This window comes from Myxine glutinosa, chromosome 4 (genome assembly GCF_964187855.1).
Source record: "Myxine glutinosa chromosome 4, kmMyxGlut1.1, whole genome shotgun sequence".
NCBI classification, from domain to species: domain Eukaryota; kingdom Metazoa; phylum Chordata; class Myxini; order Myxiniformes; family Myxinidae; genus Myxine; species Myxine glutinosa.
In genome coordinates this window covers 147,184,013-147,204,828 of record NC_136264.1, presented here as the reverse complement: position 1 = coordinate 147,204,828, position 20,816 = coordinate 147,184,013, and the positions used below count along the sequence as shown (strand labels likewise).

Genomic DNA, 20,816 nt, shown 5'->3' with positions numbered 1-20,816 from the left:
AGTATATATTTAGGAAGAATTTTAACTGTACAGTCTCTCTCAGTCAGTCTCTCTCTCTCTCTCAGTCTCTCTCTCTCTCTCAGTCTCTCTCTCTCTCTCTCAGTCTCTCTCTCTCTCAGTCTCTCTCTCTCTCAGTCTCTCTCTCTCTCAGTCTCCCTCTCTCTCAGTCTCCCTCTCTCTCAGTCTCTCTCTCAGTCTCTCTCTCTCTCTCACTCTCAGTCTCTCTCAGTCTCTCTCAGTCAGTCTCTCTCTCTCTCTCAGTCTCTCTCTCTCTCTCTCTCAGTCTCTCTCAGTCTCTCTCTCTCTCTCTCTCTCTCTCAGTCTCTCTCTCTCTCTCTCTCAGTCTCTCTCTCTCTCTCTCAGTCTCTCTCAGTCTCTCTCTCTCTCTCTCTCTCAGTCTCTCTCTCTCTCAGTCTCTCTCTCTCTCTCTCTCTCTCAGTCTCTCTCTCTCTCAGTCTCTCTCTCTCAGTCTCTCTCTCTCTCTCTCAGTCTCTCTCTCTCTCAGTCTCTCTCTCTCTCAGTCTCTCTCTCTCTCAGTCTCCCTCTCTCTCAGTCTCTCTCTCAGTCTCTCTCTCTCTCTCACTCTCAGTCTCTCTCTCTCTCTCAGTCTCTCTCTCTCTCAGTCTCTCTCTCTCAGTCTCTCTCTCTCTCTCTCTCAGTCTCTCTCTCTCTCAGTCTCTCTCTCTCTGTCTCTCTCTCTCTCAGTCTCTCTCTCTCTCAGTCTCTCTCTCTGTCTCAGTCTCAGCCTCAGTCTCAGTCTCAGTCTCTCTCTCTCTCTCTCTCTTTCTTTCTGTCTCCTTACCTATTAATGTATTCCCTTGCCGGTTGTGCTCCATTGTTCTCCCGTTACCCCCACTGAGAATTTAACCTTGCTATTCCTTGAGGATCACTCTTGAAAATGAAAAATAAATCTTAGCTAATTCACATCAAACTCCTCAACGAGGAGGTCTCTCAATCTCTTCCCCTGTCCCTCCCCTCTCTTCCTTTCCCCTCTATTATCCTCACCGATCTCTCCCGCCTCTACCCCTTCACCTCTCTCACTATTGGTGAATCCTTCAGTCGATCTTGGCTCGCTGTACATTCCAAATTCATAACCATCGACACTTCAGAAATTCCAAATTTCTGCCCCCTCAGTTGAGTATCCTACGTCAGATTAGCGACCCATTCGGGATTGTAACCCGAGACAAGAGACTGTTTCAGTAAAACCTGCACTCTCCAACGAGCGTTGTGCATGCGTTGTGCACGCGTGTGCCTGCGTCACTCCCGCACGAGCAGTGCCCATTATGTTGCAGATAGGATTTTCAAAGTCAGAGATGATGCATACGTCCCACTAATGGGAGATGTAGCAAAGCCGGAAGGGTTTTGCGTATTGGCTCTCAATCCTACGGCATGCTCCTTTATGATTCCCACCTATATTACCAGCTATGTCTCAGCACTGGCTCCTCATTTTGGTAACATCTTGGCCAAGTCTCTCAATGGTGTGGATGATTTTACTAGAAAAATGTTATCCCTAAACATTGGAGCTGACATGATAAAGTCCCCATGGATTGTACACTTGATCAACACATCGTAGGGTAACAACAGGCTTCTCCTCGGTGATTACATCCCACACCTCATCGGTCGACACTGAAATTAGCCACTCTCCACCTTTCAGAACATCATTCACAGTCTTGCTGTAATAGGTCACCAATCACTGCTAGATCATCTTGTATAGTCTTAGAAAGGTCAGTTTACAGTTGGCTTGAAATGACGCTTCAAAATTCCATCCCCACTTTTTTTTATGCCTCCGCCGACAAAGTCGCCGGAGGCATTATGTTTTCGGGTTGTCCGTCCGTCCGTCTGTCCGTACGGGCTAAACCTCATTTTTCTCAGCAACCATATGTCTGATTGAGACAAAACTTTCAGGGTAGGAGTGACACCCATGCAGAATGTTTTCATGGTAATTGTGATGTCATAGGTCGCGTGGTATGGCAGATTAAAAGCAAGCAAATATTAGCAAAAGCTTGGATTAAAAGCAAATGAAAAAATATATATTTCTCAGAAACCGCTGAATGGAAAAATTTGAAACTTGGCACATTGTCAAGTACTTCCAATGGGGTAGTTCTCGGTACCCGCGATGTCATAACAATGGCGCCGCTTTTCTCACTGTACTCAGTGGGGCATTTCCTCAAGAGGAATTTCCTCCTCCCCATGGATGCCAAGCGATGGGGATTGTCCGTGCTCTATCCTTTTAAATGCAGAACGTCAAGCAAGGAAGCAGCACGTACCATTTTTCAAGTCTTTGGAATGATTTGAACCGGTCCAAACCGGATGGGTGTTTTTTAAGAGACACCATCTCCTTACTGGAAGGCCGTTGGCTTCCTACGGGATCTCATCCATCCTTTGCCAGGTGTTGTTTTTGGTCCTGGCAGGGTGTCACAGTCACCCTCCCCACAAGAAAAGCCAGTGAGGGCTGTCGGTTTAGTCGCTGACAACCTGACTCTTAATACGAAAGCCAGGTATAAAGGCTGGAGGTTTGTCATATTTTCTGTCCAATGCAATATTAACTGGGCTCATTTTGTGGGAATTAGATAAGCAATTAGATAAGGTTGGGAATAAAGGGAACAGGTGGAAGGGATGAGTGGGCAGGTCAGGGCACGCATCTCTGTGCTTCTTGTGTTCCAAATCGAATTTGTTGATTCACAATACTGTTTAATTGTCTGTGTTAGTTTGTTGGTACACCAGGACTGAAACGTTCTTCCTTGTACTTTGCACTTTAAGAAAGTCATTAGTCATTTTTGGGGCTATTCTTAATGTGCCAAAAAATAACTCTTCCATGTTCAAGCTTTCCTTCGCTGCATACAAATGGAAAATAGTTAATACCCTGGGATTTTAACCAGGCTTGCCACATACAATTAAGTTTATTACCAAGCTGTTACAAGTTAATGATCTATCTTATATGGATAAGTTGTAAAATGAGGGTACATGTGACTACGATACCTACCGACCTGTGAGTTGTGGGATTGCTTTCCGCATTATTTTGCGCATTTGTTTTTAAGAAGTTATTTTGATAATGCCATGAGATTGCATCTTTTGCTAGCAAATTCGAACACTGTGAAACACAACTGTATTTCCATTGGTTGTACAGTATAAAGAATAGCAGAACACAATTTCTCGTTCGATTATAAATCTTTCTCACTCGAGCGCTCTCAGTACTGTATGCACATTCAGGAAATGAAATGCGGCTTCCTCTGTATTTGTGTCCTGTTGGATTTTATACTGTGGCAAAGGGATTGTGCACCTGGTATTTCTGTAAGCACCTGTATGCTTACGGATGTTGTTGCAAATGCCCTGTGTTACTCAACCACAATACTGCCAAGTTTCTTGTTTGCCATTACATTTTCTTCTGTACCTGTGCTGCAAGTTCATATATAGACTCAATTAATTTTCATACTGGAACTTCTATTCTGGTCAAGCCATGCTTGTGGGTCCTTGATCTTCTTTAACATCACAATGTCATTTCACTACATGTTTGAGATCAAATAATCTTGCTCGAAAATGAATCCCTTCCTGATGAGTCATGTTTGATGGATTAGCATGATTGGCCAGAATCTGTCTGCACTCCACAGTGTCAGGGTGTCATAAACCTTATGGAACTCACCGACAACTGTGGTTGCTTAAAAAAATCATGATGATGATTCGAATGATGTTTCACCTTTTCAAGAAGGTTCCTCGACAAAATGGCTAAAATGGAATGCTTTGGTAGTGTATTTGATTTTGGTGGTAAATTAAAAATAGCTTAAACGCTATTTCCTCCTTCCATACCACCATGTTGATGTTGCATTGGTATACATCCTAACCGTTGTTAATTCAGGACTCAGCATTGACATGGGGAACCGATATGAAGCCAATAAAAGACCATTATTATTTATTATCTTATCTTGTGTACACAGAAACCTATACTTTGCAAAAAGCAACAAAAGCAGAACAAAACCACTTTTGAAACACCTTTTAAAGCAAGAAAAAGTAGAGATTCTAAAGGTAGAGATTGTAAAGTTTCGTAGAAACTTTTCAACAATTTCTTCACTTTTCTTCCTGATCCTCTTCTTTTCAATACCCTTCTTCCTGCCTCATCCTCTACCTCCTTTCCTTTTTTTCTCTCTCCATTGCTTTTGATATGAAATTTTATTCCATCCCTGGATTTGTATGATTGTGTCAGAGTAAACTAATATTGTGGCACAGTATTTCAATGAATCATGCGTGCTCTTGATGTTCAGTAATCTGGCAAAAGTGTGACTGAGGAAACATTAAAAAATTACTTGGAGCGGTCAAGGTTTCAATGGGTGTTAAAAAAATTACATGAAAGAGATACCAATAACAGTACATGACATGTCCAAGGAACTGTCCATATAACTCAGAGATAGTATTGTGAGGAGGCATAGATCTGCAGAAGGGTATAAAACAATTTATAGAGTGTTGAAAGTTCCCAAGAGCAACATCATAGGAAATGGAAAGAATATGGAACTACTCAGACTATTCTTAGAGCTGGCCTTTCGACCAAATTGAGCAACTGGACAAGAAGGACCTTGGTCAGGGAGGTGACCAAGAGCCCAAAGACCATTCTGACAGAACTACAGAGTTCCTTGGTTTAGATGGGAGAATCTGCCTGAAGGACAACAGTCTCTGCAGCACTTCACAAATCTAGGCTTTATGGGAGAGTGACCAGATGGAAGCCACTTCTGAGAAAAAGGCACATGACCTGTAGTTTGCAAAACGGCATGTGAAAAACTCTGAGAGCATGAGGCAAAAGGCTGTGGTCTGATGAAACGAAAATTGAACTCCTTGGCCTGAATGCTAAGCGCTATGTCTGGCGGAAACCAAGCACAACTCATCACCCATATAATACCATTCATACCGTGAAGCATGGTGGTGGCAGCATCATGCTATAGGGATGCTTTTCAGTGGTAGAGACTGAGAAACTTGTTAGGATAGAGGGAACAATAAATGGAGCCAAATACAGGCAAATCCTTGAGGATGACCAGCTTCAGAGCGCAAAAGACCATAGAATGCGTCAACTATTTACGTTCCAACAGGATAAAGACCCCAAGCATACAGCCAAAGCAACATGGAAATGGCTTCAGAACAAGAATGTGAAAGTGCTTGACTGGTCCACTCAAAGCCAAATTTGGATCCCAGTGAGAATCTGCGGAAAGACCTGAAGAAGAAGGCATGGTGGGATCACACGAGTTCTGAGGCGTTCTGAGGAGTTCTGATGAGTTTTGAGGACGTCTGAGGAGAATTGGAGTGTTGTCCAGGAGAGTGTCATGCTCAGAAGAAAGAAAATGCTCGTTCCCCTGAGGACAGCTGCTCGATCGCTCACCTCCTCACGTTCCACCCTTTGCCCTGTGTCTGTTTTTGTCACCTGCTGCCTGTTCATCTGTGCCTCGTCCTGCCTCGCCTTCATCATCACCTCCTCATCACCTACTCATCCTGCCTGTTTGTGGCTGCTCCTTGGCCTGAATCCATTACCAGAGAGAGATAAGCCACCTGGGTTTTGTTCCCTTTCCCCATCTGTGATCGAGTCTGGAGTGAGGAGCCTTAGATTTCTTTAGATTTATTTTACCTCATTGTATGTAGTTATTTGTTGTTCCTTGCATTCCCCATTTTTTTCCCTTCCATCCCGCCGTCGAGCGCATACCTCCGCCAGGTTGAACAGTTTACCTTTTGCATCGCACTGATTGGCCAGATCTGGGTTCGGACTTGAATCAAAATCTAATCGCTTGGTCTTGTTGCCTCACCAACTCATCCACCAAGTTTTGTTATAATCCATCCACAACTTTTTGCAATATCATGCTATACATAGTTTTTGCCCACTCGATGGTGAAGAATCACTTAAAAAATTCTCGTATTCGGATTTTCACCAAAATCGAATTGATTCGTCCTTGTCACACATCCAATCTCTCCACCAATTTTTGTCCGAGTCGGTCCACACCTTTTTGACATATCGTGTTCAAAGACTTTGATTAATTGATTGAATATTTAATTTTTGTAATGTGATATACTATACCATTTTTAAGTGAGTGTAGGTTATTTAATACAAATATTTAGATATTTTGAATGTAATTATTGACATTCATATATTGACTGAAGTATTTCAACCTTTTAAATGAATTTCTTCGGTTTTGATTGATTCACCAATGCAAATACATAATTGATTTATTTTTCTGTCTGTATAATGTATTTGTTACTATGTGAAATTATTTATACTAGCAACGGTACCCGCCCGATGGGCGGGGCTTCAATTGGGAAGCCCAAATGAAAAGGCAAAATATCAGAAATTGAAGGCTTTTTTAAAAATTTCAACGATTCATATAAACATAATAATAATAATAATAATAATAATAATAATAATAAAGGAGTCTTATATAGCCCCATCAAGCAGAGTAAACTACCCTCATGGCGCTTTACATTATCATGCGAATGCACACACACCGCACACACATACACAAACATACACACACACAGACACACCTTCACTCTTGCCCTATTCCTCTCCCTCCCATTCAAAACCCACAGATGTGTACTCCCCCTCCTCCTCCCCTCCCTCCCCTGCACATGTACAGTTGTACACAGACATACTCTCGATCTCTGTCCCACCTCAAACCAAAGGGAAAACAGGACTTAGACTTTGAAAGACTTGTGAAAGAGATAGGTTTTGAGGGAGGTTTTAAAGGCAGGAAGAGAGTCAACATGTCGAACAGAGGAAGGCAAGTCATTCCAGAGCAGAGGTGCAGCAAAGGAAAAGGATTTCTCGCCAAACGACTTGGTGCTGGTGCGTGGCGGCTCTAAGGTCATAGAGTCGTCGCTTGAACGAAGCCGTCGCCGAGGTTCATAGAGAGTGAGCAAATCGGACAGATAGTGAGGTCCCGTTCCACACAATGATTTATAACATAGTGTGCAAATTTTGTGTTGCACACGAGCAGAGACAGGCAGCCAGTGTAAAGATTCAAGAAGCGGAGTAACATGGTCAGACTTCTTCGCCTTACAGACAAGACGAGCGGCAGAGTTTTGAACCTTTTGTAACTTATCCAAGAGAAACTGAGGGCAGCCAGCATACAAAGAATTACAATAGTCTAGCCTTGAGAGGACAAGGGCACAGACCAGAGTTAGAGCAGCTTGAGGAGTAAGAAAGTGGCGAATGGATGCGATCTTTCGCAGCTGAAAGTATACTGATTTGCAAGCTTGAAGTACTTGCTTGGAAAATGTCATGTTACAGTCGAAAACCACACCGAGGTTCTTGGCCGACGAAACAAAGTTTACATCGGTTTCACCAACATGAATAGTGGTAGGAAGTGAATATTGTAGAGGACATCTGTGCGATCTTACAATCATAGACTCTGTTTTAGCATCGTTCAGCTGAAGTTTGTTTTGGGTCATCCACGCCTTCACGTCGGCAATACAGCCTTCTAACACTTCAACAGTGGGCACGATTTGTTGAATCGTGCTTCCTTTGTACAGCTGATTGTCGTCCGCAAAGGCGTGGTGATCAACTGAATGTCTGGCAACAAGATCAAATAGAGGCTGAGTGTACAAAAGAAAGAGGATAGGTCCCAGGACTGAGCCCTGGGGAACGCCAAAGGAATGCGGAGAAGGGGCTGATTTCTGGCCATTGACAACAACTGTTTGCACTCTATCAGTAAGATAGGACATCAGCCAAGAAAGGGGAGTACCAATTATACCAAATGTGATTTCAAGACGACGAATTAAGACACTATGGTCAATCGTGTCAAAGGCGGCAGACAAGTCCAAAAGAGCAAGAACGGAAACCTTACCACAGTCAAGAGAGGTCAGAAGATCATTGGTTATTCTTAAGAGAGCGGTCTCGGTGCTATGGCCTGGTCTATATGCTGACTGGCGGGAATCGAAAAGATTATTTGAAACTAGATGGAAACTAGATGGAAACTAGAAACTAGATGGATGGAACTAGATTCAACATCCGTTGAATCATATCACACGCAAATCATCAAAATCTAAACAGTACATGGCGCGCATTTTGAAAAAAGATTGAATTCTGCAAAAAGGAAGCGGCCACTGCACGTCTTTCTCAGTCGCACGTTTATGTGTGAAGAGTGCGCGCCGAATGTGTAACACGGAAGCGGCCACTATACTTACCTCGCAGGAGAAATTCTGCGTTGGTTACCTGACAGGAGTAATGCCTTGTCAGTGGACTCACTCCTATTGAGAGGAGTGGTCCAATTGTATGACCATGCATTGTGGCCCTTCAGGGTCAGGATGCATGTGTTTGAATGACCATGTGCTTCAGCCTTGGGGTTGAGGTGCATGTGTAATGTTATTGGGACAGCCTTGATAGACGGTGTGCCTTGGCCATGGGGTCAAGGTGCACGTCCAAGGCTGTTCAAATGTTTGATTTTTTACCTTTTTTCATCGTAAAAAAGGCAGGCCTTCGAGCTCAGTCGCTTTGCACACGCTGCCGTGTTACTTCGGAGCCGCACGTTTATATACGAAGAATTCGTCAGGAGTCGATCTACTCTCTCCTGGTACGTAGAATAAACAGTATTTGTAGAATTTCAACAAAAGCCACATCACTGTTCATATCGGTAAATATTATTCCATCGTGTTTGGAAAAACTGGAAAATTGGAAAACCTGGAAAAACAATATAGCCTATTTTACTCCCAGGGGTCCCAGGAAAACCCACCCAAAATATCGTTGCGATCGGTTGAGCCGTTTTTGCGGTAGCTTCGAATGGACGGACAGACATTTGGTGAATTATAGTAAGATTGTAAACTTGACATTATTAGTCCTTGGACTACAGTCATGTACATTTTTTCTTTTTTCTTTTATTCTAATAAAACCGAATTGAGATAAGACAGACAGACAGACAAATAGACAGTGGTGAAAATATTAGCTCCACCCACCTTTGGTGGTGGAGGTAATTAAAAAGAGAGGGGGGTGCCCATATTAATGTAATCTAAATGCCCGGTCTTTTCTCCCTGATGTGCCAGGAACTCTTCACAGGCATCTTGTGCTCATTGCCATGAAGTCATTCGATCGGCTGAACCAATACTCAACTCGTGTGGACAGATCTACCATCCTCGGTGCTTCGTATGTGCACAGTGCTTTCGACCTTTCCCCGATGAACTGTTCTATGAGGTATTTTAAAGGATCCGCCATCTCGGTCTGATACTCTTTTTTTTATGCCTCCGCCGACAAAGTCGCCGGAGACATTATGCTTTCGGATTGTCCGTCCGTCTGTCCGTATGTCCGTCCGTCCGTATGGACTAAACCTCGTTTTTCTCAGCAACTATATGTCCAATTGAGACAAAACTTTCAGGGTAGGAGTGACACCCATGCAAAATGTTTTTATGATAATTGTGACGTCATAGGTCACGTGGTATGGCGGCCATCTTGGATTAAAAGCAAATAATTTAAAAATTCTTTCTCAGAAACCGGTGAATGGAAAAATTTGAAACTTGGCACATTGTCAAGTACTCCCAATGGGGAACAAAAGCATGATAATGATGACATCATAGGTGAAGTGGTATACCAACCAAAAATGTTTTTATCAAATTCCTTATCCTAAAAATCTGAAATTGCATGCACATGCTCTATGACTGATTTGTATTGAAATATTAAATTTATGACATCATAGGTCACATGGTTTGGTAGCCATATTGGATTGAAGGAAAATATTAAATAATTATATCTCTGAAACCGCTCACCTGAGCGATGCAAAATTTTACAAATATCATCTAACAGCACATATAGTTGCATATAGTTTGAAAATGATGTCATAGATCACGTGGTTTGGCAGCCATCTTGGATAGAAAAACGAACCTTATCCGATCAACATGAAACTTCACAAGCGTGATCCCCTACCCATACATATGCAGAGTGATGGCATCTACCCATTGTGGGACTAGGCGGAGGCATATTGGCGACACAGTCACATTGTTCTAGTTCCTGGTAAAACCCGGTTGCAAAAAAGCAAACAAAAGTCCAATGCACATCACTGTGTAGACTTCATGCAATGCTAATCCCCCACCCCCACCCCCTCCCCCGCCCCTCCTCCTCCCAAAATATAAGGCAAAGGGCTAAAGGTGAAAATATCTGGAATTCTCTCAAGGGTCTTAAAAGGTTGAAGGGGTCTAAAGAGTGGAAAGGAGTCTCGAGGGTTTAAGGGATCAGAAGGGTATAAAGGGGTCTAAAGGTCTAAAAGGTACGTTCCATAGTACGTAATTAATAGATGTAGTCACTGTCCAATAATTTGTAATTAAAAGATCTAAGCACGGTCCATCTCATGTTCAAACAGTGCATTATTAATAGACACACTCACATTTTATTAGTATGTAATTTATGGATGTAGTACTCACATTTCGTTAATACATAATTAATAGACATTCTCGAATTCCAATATTATATAATTAATAGACATAGTACTCACATTTCATTAGTACGTAACTAATGGACATACTTGCATTCCAATATTACGTAATTGATACACACTCACATTGCAATGACACGTAATTAATAGACATACTCAGGTACCATTGTTACCATGTATCATTATCGTTATCATCATTATCCAATATTATCATTGCGATCAGTATTATCACTATCAACATTATCATTGTTATTGTCATTATCATCATTATAATTTAGGGAGTGAAAAGAAAGTGAAGGGGAGCAGGGGGGATATGAGGGAAGGGGAAGGAGGTGGGGGAGGGAGGGTATGAGGGAAGTGGAGGGGGGGAGAGGTGGAATGATAGGGGGGAAGGGGGAGGAATGGAGGAGGGAGGGGGATGTTAGGGGTTGGGGGAATGGTGAGAGGGGAATAGGAACAGGGAGGGGGAGAGTAGGGGAGGAGATGGGGAGAAGAGGAGAATGGGGAGGGAGAGGGGAGGGTGGATGGAAGGTGGAGGGAGGGACGGGGGAAGATAGGTGAAGGGAGGGGAGGATTCTGAAAACCTGTCGGTTAAACCACCATATCATCTATTTATCATGAAAGCAATAATGGCAGAATTTCTCGCTTCCCCTCTGCATTGTATTCTCCATACGTGATGGTTGGCTGAATGATGCGATACCTGCTGTGACAACTCATATTACCCAGGTGTGTGTGTGTGTGTGTGTGTGTGTGTGTGTGTGTGTGTGTGTGTGTGTGTGTGTGTGTGTGTGTGTGTGTGTGTGTGTGTGTGCTTATTCACCGGCTACACCATCTAACCCATGGGGCGCTCAAATGACATCAAGTGTGACCATTCCTCCAGAATGATTTTACACTTTGACTTTCCCCCACACCAACACCCCCATGCCCCTCACAACCCCACCCCTTCCAAACTTCACCCCCAACCTCAGGTTCACCTGGGCGACCAGGTATCTCTCCCACTCCACTTTATACCCCCATGGCTCCTCCCCCATCCCCTCACCAACCCCCTCAAGATTCTCCCCATTACACCCATTCCCTCACACCAACCCTCCCCACTCCCCCACACCAACCCTCCCCACTCCCCCACACCTCCCCGCCCCCACATACTCAAAATTTTCTGGGCGTATAACGGGTATCTCATCTAGTTATATCAAAATGGGCAAGCAGGTGCTATCATCGAGATAAATGCTTCTAACAGCGAGGCCTCAAAATTATAGGATTCTCCGAAATTCTACTATATCATCAAGGTGTATAATCCCTCAAAACGTTCAGATTTCCCCCCAAACTTATTTTAGCGCAAGTGTAACAGCCTCAGGTACATCCATTAGTACAATCATGTGTAACATAGATAAACCACACAGTAAACGCGTCATCTTGCCTGCACACCACACAGAACGATGTGATTTCATTTTTAAACATCCGTTTTTCACCAGATTTGTTTTAATTTTGTGTGGAGAACCTCGAGATACTTCTAAAAATGTAAGTGCAAGTTGAGTACAACCCACGAATAAAACAATCCCCAAAGAGGACAGTCAAATTGCACACAAATTTCACATTTCAATGCCGCACAAAAATGGCAACCACAAAAAATTTACCTTTAAATAATCTTCTATGAAAGTGAAAATCAAGCAGGAAATCAGGAAAATATGCAAACCATATCGAGCAGACAAATGTCAGACTTTCACTTGCAAAGCTACAGTTAGTTCAACGTGGCGGAGTTCCAAACAATGTTTGATTCGATGTTGTTTTTAAAAAATAAGTATATTTTTATATGTATATTAATATAACATATTATTATAATGACAGTAGATCACACAAAAATTGGGAATCAATTTAATTTCGTCTAATAACAAACTGCTTACGTAAAAACAAAAAGTGAGCGCTGTGTACTGTATCGCCATGACTTGCAAATGAAGCCTGAAGAGCGCTCGACAAGCAGCTTAAGCACTCAAGCAAGCACTCCAACAACGTAAGCACTCAAGCAACTGTTGAGATGCCAGGAGAGTCCCACAATGTCTGAATTAGACAAATTAACCCTTTTTTTTTAAAGTCGGAACTGCTGCTGAGGTCAATTCCGCAGTTAAACTTTTGAAATTCGGTTCAGCTGAACAGTTTTTTCTAAGCATTGCGATGTATACAGGAATACATCAATTCGGAGGTACGAAGATCAGCTATATTACCATTTGTATATATGAAGCTTTATTGCACAGAAACCGACCTGTTCTGTGCCAAGGCATACTTTAGTTAAGCAGACAAAATGGTGGAATTAAGACCCCCAAGCTGAGTGGCTTTAATTCAGGCTGACCAAAGGTAAGCCTGTTAGTGTAAATGATCTTCAAAAACAAACCCAAACACCCAGTTTTCATTCGTGCAATCCTTTGGAGGTCAATAAGTATGCATGCAAAGTTTGGGGCCACTAGTTTCATGGTTTTGTGGTTATGGAGGACACACACACACACACACATGCACACACACACACACACACACACACACACACACACACACACACACACACACACACACACACACACACACACACTCACACACTGCCTTTTATTATTATAAATTATGTACCATTATCATTATTCATTATGGACCTTTTTCACCATCATTATTATTATAATTATCTTTATGTTGTGGCGGACACGAAAGCTCACTGGCGTGAGGGCATCATTCCACGCACCAAGTGGGTGGCGGCCACGCCCTAGGGGTAGGCGTGGCCACGGGATATACACCGGGCGCGCAGCCCGGAGCGCGCCAGTGCGACAGTTGAGCTCGTTTAATAAAGACTCTTAAACTCACCGCGTTGTCCGCTTCCTTCTTGTTGTACAAGCAAGCGCGCGTAGCACCGCGCTTCATTGGTGACTCCGACGTTCTGGTCAGCCGTCGCTGACCACCCGTATACGCCATCGCAATGGCAAACAGCGCGGTCCAAATGAAACTCCCCGAGTTCTGGGAGATGCAAGCCGAAGTCTGGTTCCTGCAGGCAGAAGCCCAGTTCCGACTTTGAGGCATCACGGTGGACGAGACCATGTACTGCCACGTGGTCGCTTCCCTCGGGCCCGGCACGGCCGCCTGCATCCTGTCGGTCCTGAGGAACCCACCGGCCGATGGCAGGTACGAGGCGATCAAGCGTCTCCTCCTCGCCACGTTCGGCCTCACGGTGGACGCACGGGCCGACCGCCTCCTGGACCTCCCCGAGCTCAGTGACACGCGACCGTCGGTCTGCATGGACCATATGCTGTCATTGATGGGCGACGAAACCCCGAACGCTCTTTTCCGGGCGTTATTTCGACGCCAGCTGCCGGCACGAATCCGCCTCGCGTTGGCCGGTTCTGTGACGACGGAACCCCGAGCGCTCGCTGCCGAGGCCGACAGGTTCTTCGCGGCTTTGGACGCGCAGGCGAGTTTTGGCGCGGCCGCCGCGCATCCCGAGGCTGACCCTGATGCTGATGCACCACACCTCGGGGATCCCGAGGCTGATGCACGCCGCGTGGCCGCTGCCACGCCACGCCCACCACCACCGCGAAAACCGCGGCCTCCGCCTTCGCCGCAAACCTGGTGCCATTTCCACGCCAGGTTTGGCCACAAGGCGAGGACTTGTTGCCCGCCGTGCTCCTTCGGCAAGTCGGGAAACTACAAAGCCGGCGCTCGGTAGCGGCCCTGAGCGTCGGCCATTCCGGCAGCCTTCTTTTTATAACGGACACCTTGTCCCGGCGCCGTTTCCTATGCGATACGGGGGCACAGGTGAGCGTTATCCCTGCCTCTACGTCCAACAAACACACCGCGGGCCGGGCCCCGCGTTGCTTGCCGCGAACGGAACACCCATACGCACATTCGGGAAGCGCTGCCTCTCCCTGCGGTTCGGAAGGCAACGCTTCGAGTGGACGTTCATAACCGCTAGTGTCCCCATGGCACTGCTCGGTGCGGACTTCCTCTGTGCACACGGGTTGTTGGTAGATGTTAAGAACAGACGTCTCGTCCAGGCTGAAACGTTCAGCTCACTTGCTTGCCGGCTGAGCAGCTCGTTGAGCGGCTCATTGAGCAGCTCACCGAGCGGCTCGCCAAGCGGCTTGCTGAGCCGTTCGGTCCCGGCGAGGTTAGTTTGTACGCTTCCGGCAGCGGACGACTTCACCCGCCTCCTCACCAGCTTCCCGGCCCTTACGCGGCCCACCTTCTCGGCGGGGGCCATCAAGCATGGGGTGGAACACCACATCCCCACCGCCGGGCCACCGGTCTACGCCCGGGCACGCCGCCTCTAGCCGACAAAGCTCGCGGTGGCTAAAGCGGGGTTCGCTACGCTGGAGCGGCTCGGCATCGTGCGGCGCTCCGAGAGTGCTTGGGCGTCGCCGCTTCACATCGTGCTGAAGCCCGGCGGTGGATGGCGACCGTGCGGGGACTACCGGCGCCTCAACGACGCCACCACCCCCGACCAGTACCCCGTCCCCCACATCCAGGACTTCTCCGCCCGGTTGGCGGGCATGTCCTTCTTTTCAAAGGTGGACCTCATACGCGGCTACCATCAGGTCCCCGTCAGGCCGGAGGACATCCCGAAGATGGCGGTCATCATGCCGTTCGGACTGTTCGAATTTCTTCGGATGCCCTTCGGTTTGAAGAATGCGGCTCAGGCGTTCCAGCGACTCACGGACAGCGACTTGCGCGACTTGGATTTTGTGTACGTATACCTGGACGACATCTTCGTCGCTATCGCGTCCCACGAAGAGCACCTTCACCATCTCCGCACGCTCTTCGAACGTCTGGGCCAGCATGGCCTCATCGTGAACCCCGCCAAGTGCCGGTTCGGCGTCGGCGACATCGATTTTTTGGGGCACCGCGTCACCAGGCACGGGGCCGTCCCTCTACCGGCCAAGGTGGAGGCGGTGAAGGGGTTTCCGCGCCCCCACACGATCAAGGGGCTCCAGGAGTTCCTGGGCATGGTAAACTTTTACCATCGGTTCCTGCCCCGCATCGCCCAGCTCCTGCGCCCCTTGCACGAGGCGTTCCGAGGGAAGCCGGGCAAAGGTGATGTTACCTGGACCGAGCAGATGGACGCGGCATTCGCAGGCGCGAAGCTTGCCTTGGCTAACGCCACCATGCTCGCGCACCCGGCGCCCGATGCACCGATCGCCCTCACCACCGACGCCTCGGACTACGCGGTGGGCGCGGTGCACGAGCAATGGGTGCGTGGTGCTTGGCAACCGCTGGCATTCTTCAGCCGGCAGCTTCGCCCGCCCGAAGGCCCCTATAGTACCATCGACCGCGAGTTGCTCGGGCTTCACCTGGCGGTCAGGCACTTCCGCCATCTGTTCGAGGGCCGTGCGTTCACGGCCTTCGTCGACCACAAGCCACTGGTCTTCGCGATGGGCAAGGTCGCCGAGCCGTGGTCGGCCCGGCAGCAGCGTCACCTCTCGGCCGTGTCCGAGTACACGACGGACATCCGGCACGTCGCGGGGAAGGACAACCCGGTGGCGGATTGCCTTTCCCAGTCCGTCGCCCATGCAGTCCACCTTGGCATCGACTATGCCCAGATGGCGGCGGACCAGGCCGCCGACCCCGGCATCCAGGCCTTGCGGACCGCCATCACGGGCCTCCGCGTCACCGAGGTGCAGTTCGACGGCGCGGCCCTCTTGTGCGACGTCTCCCTCGGGCGGCCTCGCCCCATCGTGCCCGCGGGCTGGCAGCGCCAGGTGTTTGACGCCATCCACGGCCTGTCCCACCCGGGCACGAAGGCCTCCCAGAGGTTGGTCGCCGACAAGTTTGTCTGGTATGGCCTCCGGAAGGCCGTCCGCGGCTGGACCAGGACGTGCCTCGCGTGCCAGCATGCGAAGGTGCACCGGCACACCCAGGCCCCATTGGCCCCGTTCACGGTGCCGGAACGAAGGTTCGACCACGTACACGTGGACCTGGTGGGACCTCTGCCCCCCTCGCGGGGTTTCACCCACGTCCTGACAATGGTGGACCGCACCACCCGGTGGCCGGAGGCCGTGCCTTTGGCGGTGACGACGGCGGCGGACGTCGCACAGGCGTTCATCGCCACCTGGGTCGCCCGGTTCGGCGCCCCCTCGGACATATCGTCCGACCACGGCCCCCAGTTCACCTCAGAGCTCTGGGGGGCGGTTGCGCGGGGGCTCGGGGTCCAGCTGCACCGAACCACGGCCTACCACCCCCAGGCCAACGGCCTGTGCGAGCGGTTCCACCGCCCGTTGAAGGCCGCGCTCTGGGCCACCCTCCGCGACGGCGGGTGGGTCGACAGGCTCCCCTGGGTCCTGCTGGGCCTCCGGACGGCGCCCAAGGACGACCTGCGCGCATCCGCGGCGGAGTTGGTCTTCAGACAACCGCTGCGGGTGCCGGGCGAGTTCCTCCCCAACCCCACGGCACCATGGTCCGCGGTGCAGGAGCGCACCGCGCTGCAGGAGACAGCCCGGAGGTTCGCCCCGGTGCCGACGGCGCACCACGGGCACCCGCCTACGCACGTCGCCCCGGAGCTTCGCACCGCGGAGTACGTCTTCGTCCGGCACGACGCCCACCGGACACCACTGCGGCCCCCGTACGACGGGCCTTTCCGCGTGCTGGAGACCGGGGTGAAACACTTCACCTTGGACATCGGTGGTACTCCCGACCGCGTCTCGGTGGATCACCTCAAACCGGCCCACCTCGACGTGGACCACCCACTGCCGGTGGCTCGGCCCCCGCGTCGGGGCCGCCCCCCTGTGGGCGGACCCCCGGCACCGCCCAGGCCCGCCGGCACGCCACCCCCCGGTCCTGCACCCATCCCGGGCGCAGCCGGAGGCATCCCAGCTGGCATCCCTGCACCCCGGACGCCGCCGATCGCCAGAGGGCGCTTCGGCCGGGTCATCCGTTTGCCCCGCAAACTGGCCCTCCAGGTGCGCGGGAATTCTGGGGGGGCGCGTGTGGCAGACACGAAAGCTCACTGGCGGGAGGGCATCATTCCACGCACCAAGTGGGCGGCGGCCACGCCCGAGGGGTAGGCGTGGCCGCGGGATATACACCGGGCGCGTAGCCCGGAGCGCGCCAGTGCTACAGTTGAGCTCGTTTAATAAGGACTCTTAAACTCACCGCGTTGTCCGCTTCCTTCTTGTTGTACAAGCAAGCGCGTAGCACCGCGCTTCAATGTACCATTATCATTATGGCTGGAAGGATGGCCTAAAGGTATGCCCACTCGCCTCTAAGCTGTCTAGCTTGGGTTTGAATCCTGACTCAGCTATAAACTGTCATCCCAGTATTTCAGACAGGGTGATTCATCAATGTGTGTACCGTCCTCCCTTGGATGGACGTTAATCAGGATGTCCCGTTTGCGGGATTAATTTGTCGACGTTAAAGATCTCACGGTTTCCTTTGCGAAGAGTCGGTGAGCTATCACCGGCACCATGAATTGATTCCAAATTCCTGCCTTAACTACTGCTGGGAAAGCAATGGCAAACCACACAGTACAATCCTTGCCCATAAACTGCTTCGGCGGCAGCGACTCTGCAATAGAGTATGGAACATCAGAGAGAATGATGTTCTGGACTTTCATGTGACGTGCAGTGTGGTCAATGAACCTTAGATACTGACGATACAAATGCATGAAGCACAACAAGGCACACATTCACTGCCCTCAATTTAGTATACTCCCAAACATTTAACACTCTCTCTTTCAAATGAAAACTCCCTCTTCACCTTCATTTGTTACCTCCACCACGAGCTATCGTCGCCTAACCAGCAGAGGGCATTGCATCAGAGGCACAGCTGCACCATCAGCCAATGATGGTATCCTGCAGGCTTGTGCTGCATAAGAACGAAGAAAATTATCATTATTATTATTGTCATTCACTATCATCATTATCATTATCAACATATAATTATCATTATCATTGTCATTATGTGACATTTTCATTATCATTATAATTGTATATCATTTTCATTACCATGATGATTTCAACAGCATAATAATAATATACTAATAATAATAATAATAATAATAATAATAATGCTTTGGTTTATTCATGTGAAAACACCAAACAAGGCAGTCCAAAGACTGAAATTTGTATGGTTTACATGATAACGTATACTAAAATTCGTATGATTCACATTGTAAAGTTTAAAATAACAGTAATCATTCTATCATCATTCCATCAAAATCATCATCAAAGATAAAAACAAGAAAGAGCAATCAGAGATTGGAGACCCTTGCGAAGATGTTTGTAGTTGTGTGGTGTTTATTAGCTGCTGTGTGTGTGTGGTTTATTGATGACATGGATTTATGTTCAAACGAATATGGCTGCCGAACCATGTGACCGATGACATCATTAATTTAATTCGCCCATACAATTTTTAAGTAGATCGTGCACAAGACATTTCAAACTGTTCAGATTAAGCTTTCTACTTGTCTAATTATGACATCATAATAAAGACACTAATGACTTCATCATGAATATATGTTGTTCCCTATGAGGAGTACTTGGCAATGAGTCATATTTCATTTTTCCCCATGGAGAGTTTTGGAGATATTGAGGTGAAAGGTTTTTCATTTTTTCCAAGATGGCGCCCATACCACGTGACCTATGACGTCATTATCACAAAAAATTTGAAATGGTGAAAAATTCCTGTTAAACGGACCAATGGTTGCAGAGGAAAGCAAAGTTATTCTGTGCGGACAAACAAACAAACGGACCCAAATGCAAACAAACGGACCCAAGAAAGACGTCAAGCAGAGCCCTCTCCTCTGGTGAGTGTAACAATACCGATTGATTGATATATATATATATATATATATATATATATATATATATATATATATATATATAATTATATATATATATATATATATATGTATATATATATATATATATATATATATATGTATATATATATATATATATATATATATATATATATATATATATATATATATATATATATATATATATATATATATATAGTCCTATATATATATATATATATATATATATATATATATATATATATATATATATATATATAGTCCTATATATATATATATAGTCCTATATATATATATAGTCCTATATATATATATATATATATATATATATATATATATATATATATATATATATATATACCGGTATGATTATTAATTGTTGATTAAAAAAACCCACCGTTTAGAGGCCATTTTTTCCCCGCAAAGCGGGGGTTGGCCTTTTCGGGTACCGTGGTTGTTGTTGTTTTTTCGGTCCCCTTTTTGAAGCATTGAAAAGTATATATTGTTGTTGATTAAAAAGTATATATTTATTTAATAGTATACAATTAATATGCCTCTGTTCTGCATGTGCAAACAAACAAACAAGAAAGACGTCATTCAGAGCATGATACTTGCGAAATCCTGAAAAACAAATTTTACCTTAAAAATAATTGGTGATTGAATTCAAAGACCAAATATGCAAATCCTCTTCAAATTTCACGTCAATCGGATGAAAATTGACAATTTTAGGAATTTGCCTATGTTGACCTTTCAACCTTTAGCCCTCAAAAATAATTAGTGATTAAATTCAGTGACTTGATATGCAAATGCTGCTAAAATTTGAGGTCGATCGGATGAAAATTGAGAATTTTAGAAATTGCACCCATGTTGACCTTTGACCTCTGTTTGGCCTATGTTGACCTCAAAAATAATTGGTGGTTGAAATCAATGACCAAATATGCAAATTCTCTTCAAATTTCAAGTTCATCAGAGGAAAGATTTTACAATTTATTTGTAAACAAACAATTTTAGAAATTTGGCCTATGTTGACATTTTGGCCCATGTTGACCTCAAAGATAATTGGTGGTTGAATTCAATGACCTGATATGTAAATCCTCTTCAAATTTCAAGTCAAAATGGATGAAAATGGATTATTCTAGAAATATGACCAAGTTGTTGCCCTTTGGCCTATGTTGATCTTTTGACTTTTTGACCTCAAAATCAATTGGCTTCTTCCTTATGATCAACCCTATTATTTGGTGAAGTTTCGTAAAGATTGGTTTAAAATTGTGACCTGTAGGTGATTGACATACAGACAGACAAAGAGACAGAATAATGCACAAGACCAATCAATATACTTGAAAAATCTTCGATTTCACAAATAACAAACAGACAAACAGACCCCAATGCAATACATTATCCTCTCCTCTGGCAAGGGCAATAAAGGTATAAATATAGCTAAACTGAGCAAGACCATCCACTATTATGGTATGTCGATAACTTGTTTGTCTGTGTTATATCTTTTCTCTCAATGAGCCTACACCATGCTCTCATATCCCGGTAGTATGAAGGCAGAAGGTACTGTGAGAAGGACTTCAAGAGGCTGTACGCACCATGCTGTGCTACGTGCGGTAAGGATTTCACTTTATTGAGTCTGTTTCTGAATTGTGTTT

General features: G+C 46.4%; 1 protein-coding gene across 4 annotated transcripts in view; it reads left to right on the top strand.

The window, feature by feature from the left end:
• Positions 1–20,816, top strand: part of LOC137425350 (LIM and senescent cell antigen-like-containing domain protein 1) — a 77,283-nt gene that overhangs the window by 44,192 nt on the left and 12,275 nt on the right. For all 4 annotated transcript variants that reach the window (XM_078776577.1, XM_078776576.1, XM_068113683.2 and 1 more), the window contains exons 4-5: positions 9,004–9,151; positions 20,708–20,774. In XM_078776577.1, the coding sequence (XP_078632703.1) occupies positions 9,004–9,151; positions 20,708–20,774 (215 nt within the window). The remainder of the gene's footprint in view (positions 1–9,003; positions 9,152–20,707; positions 20,775–20,816) is intronic.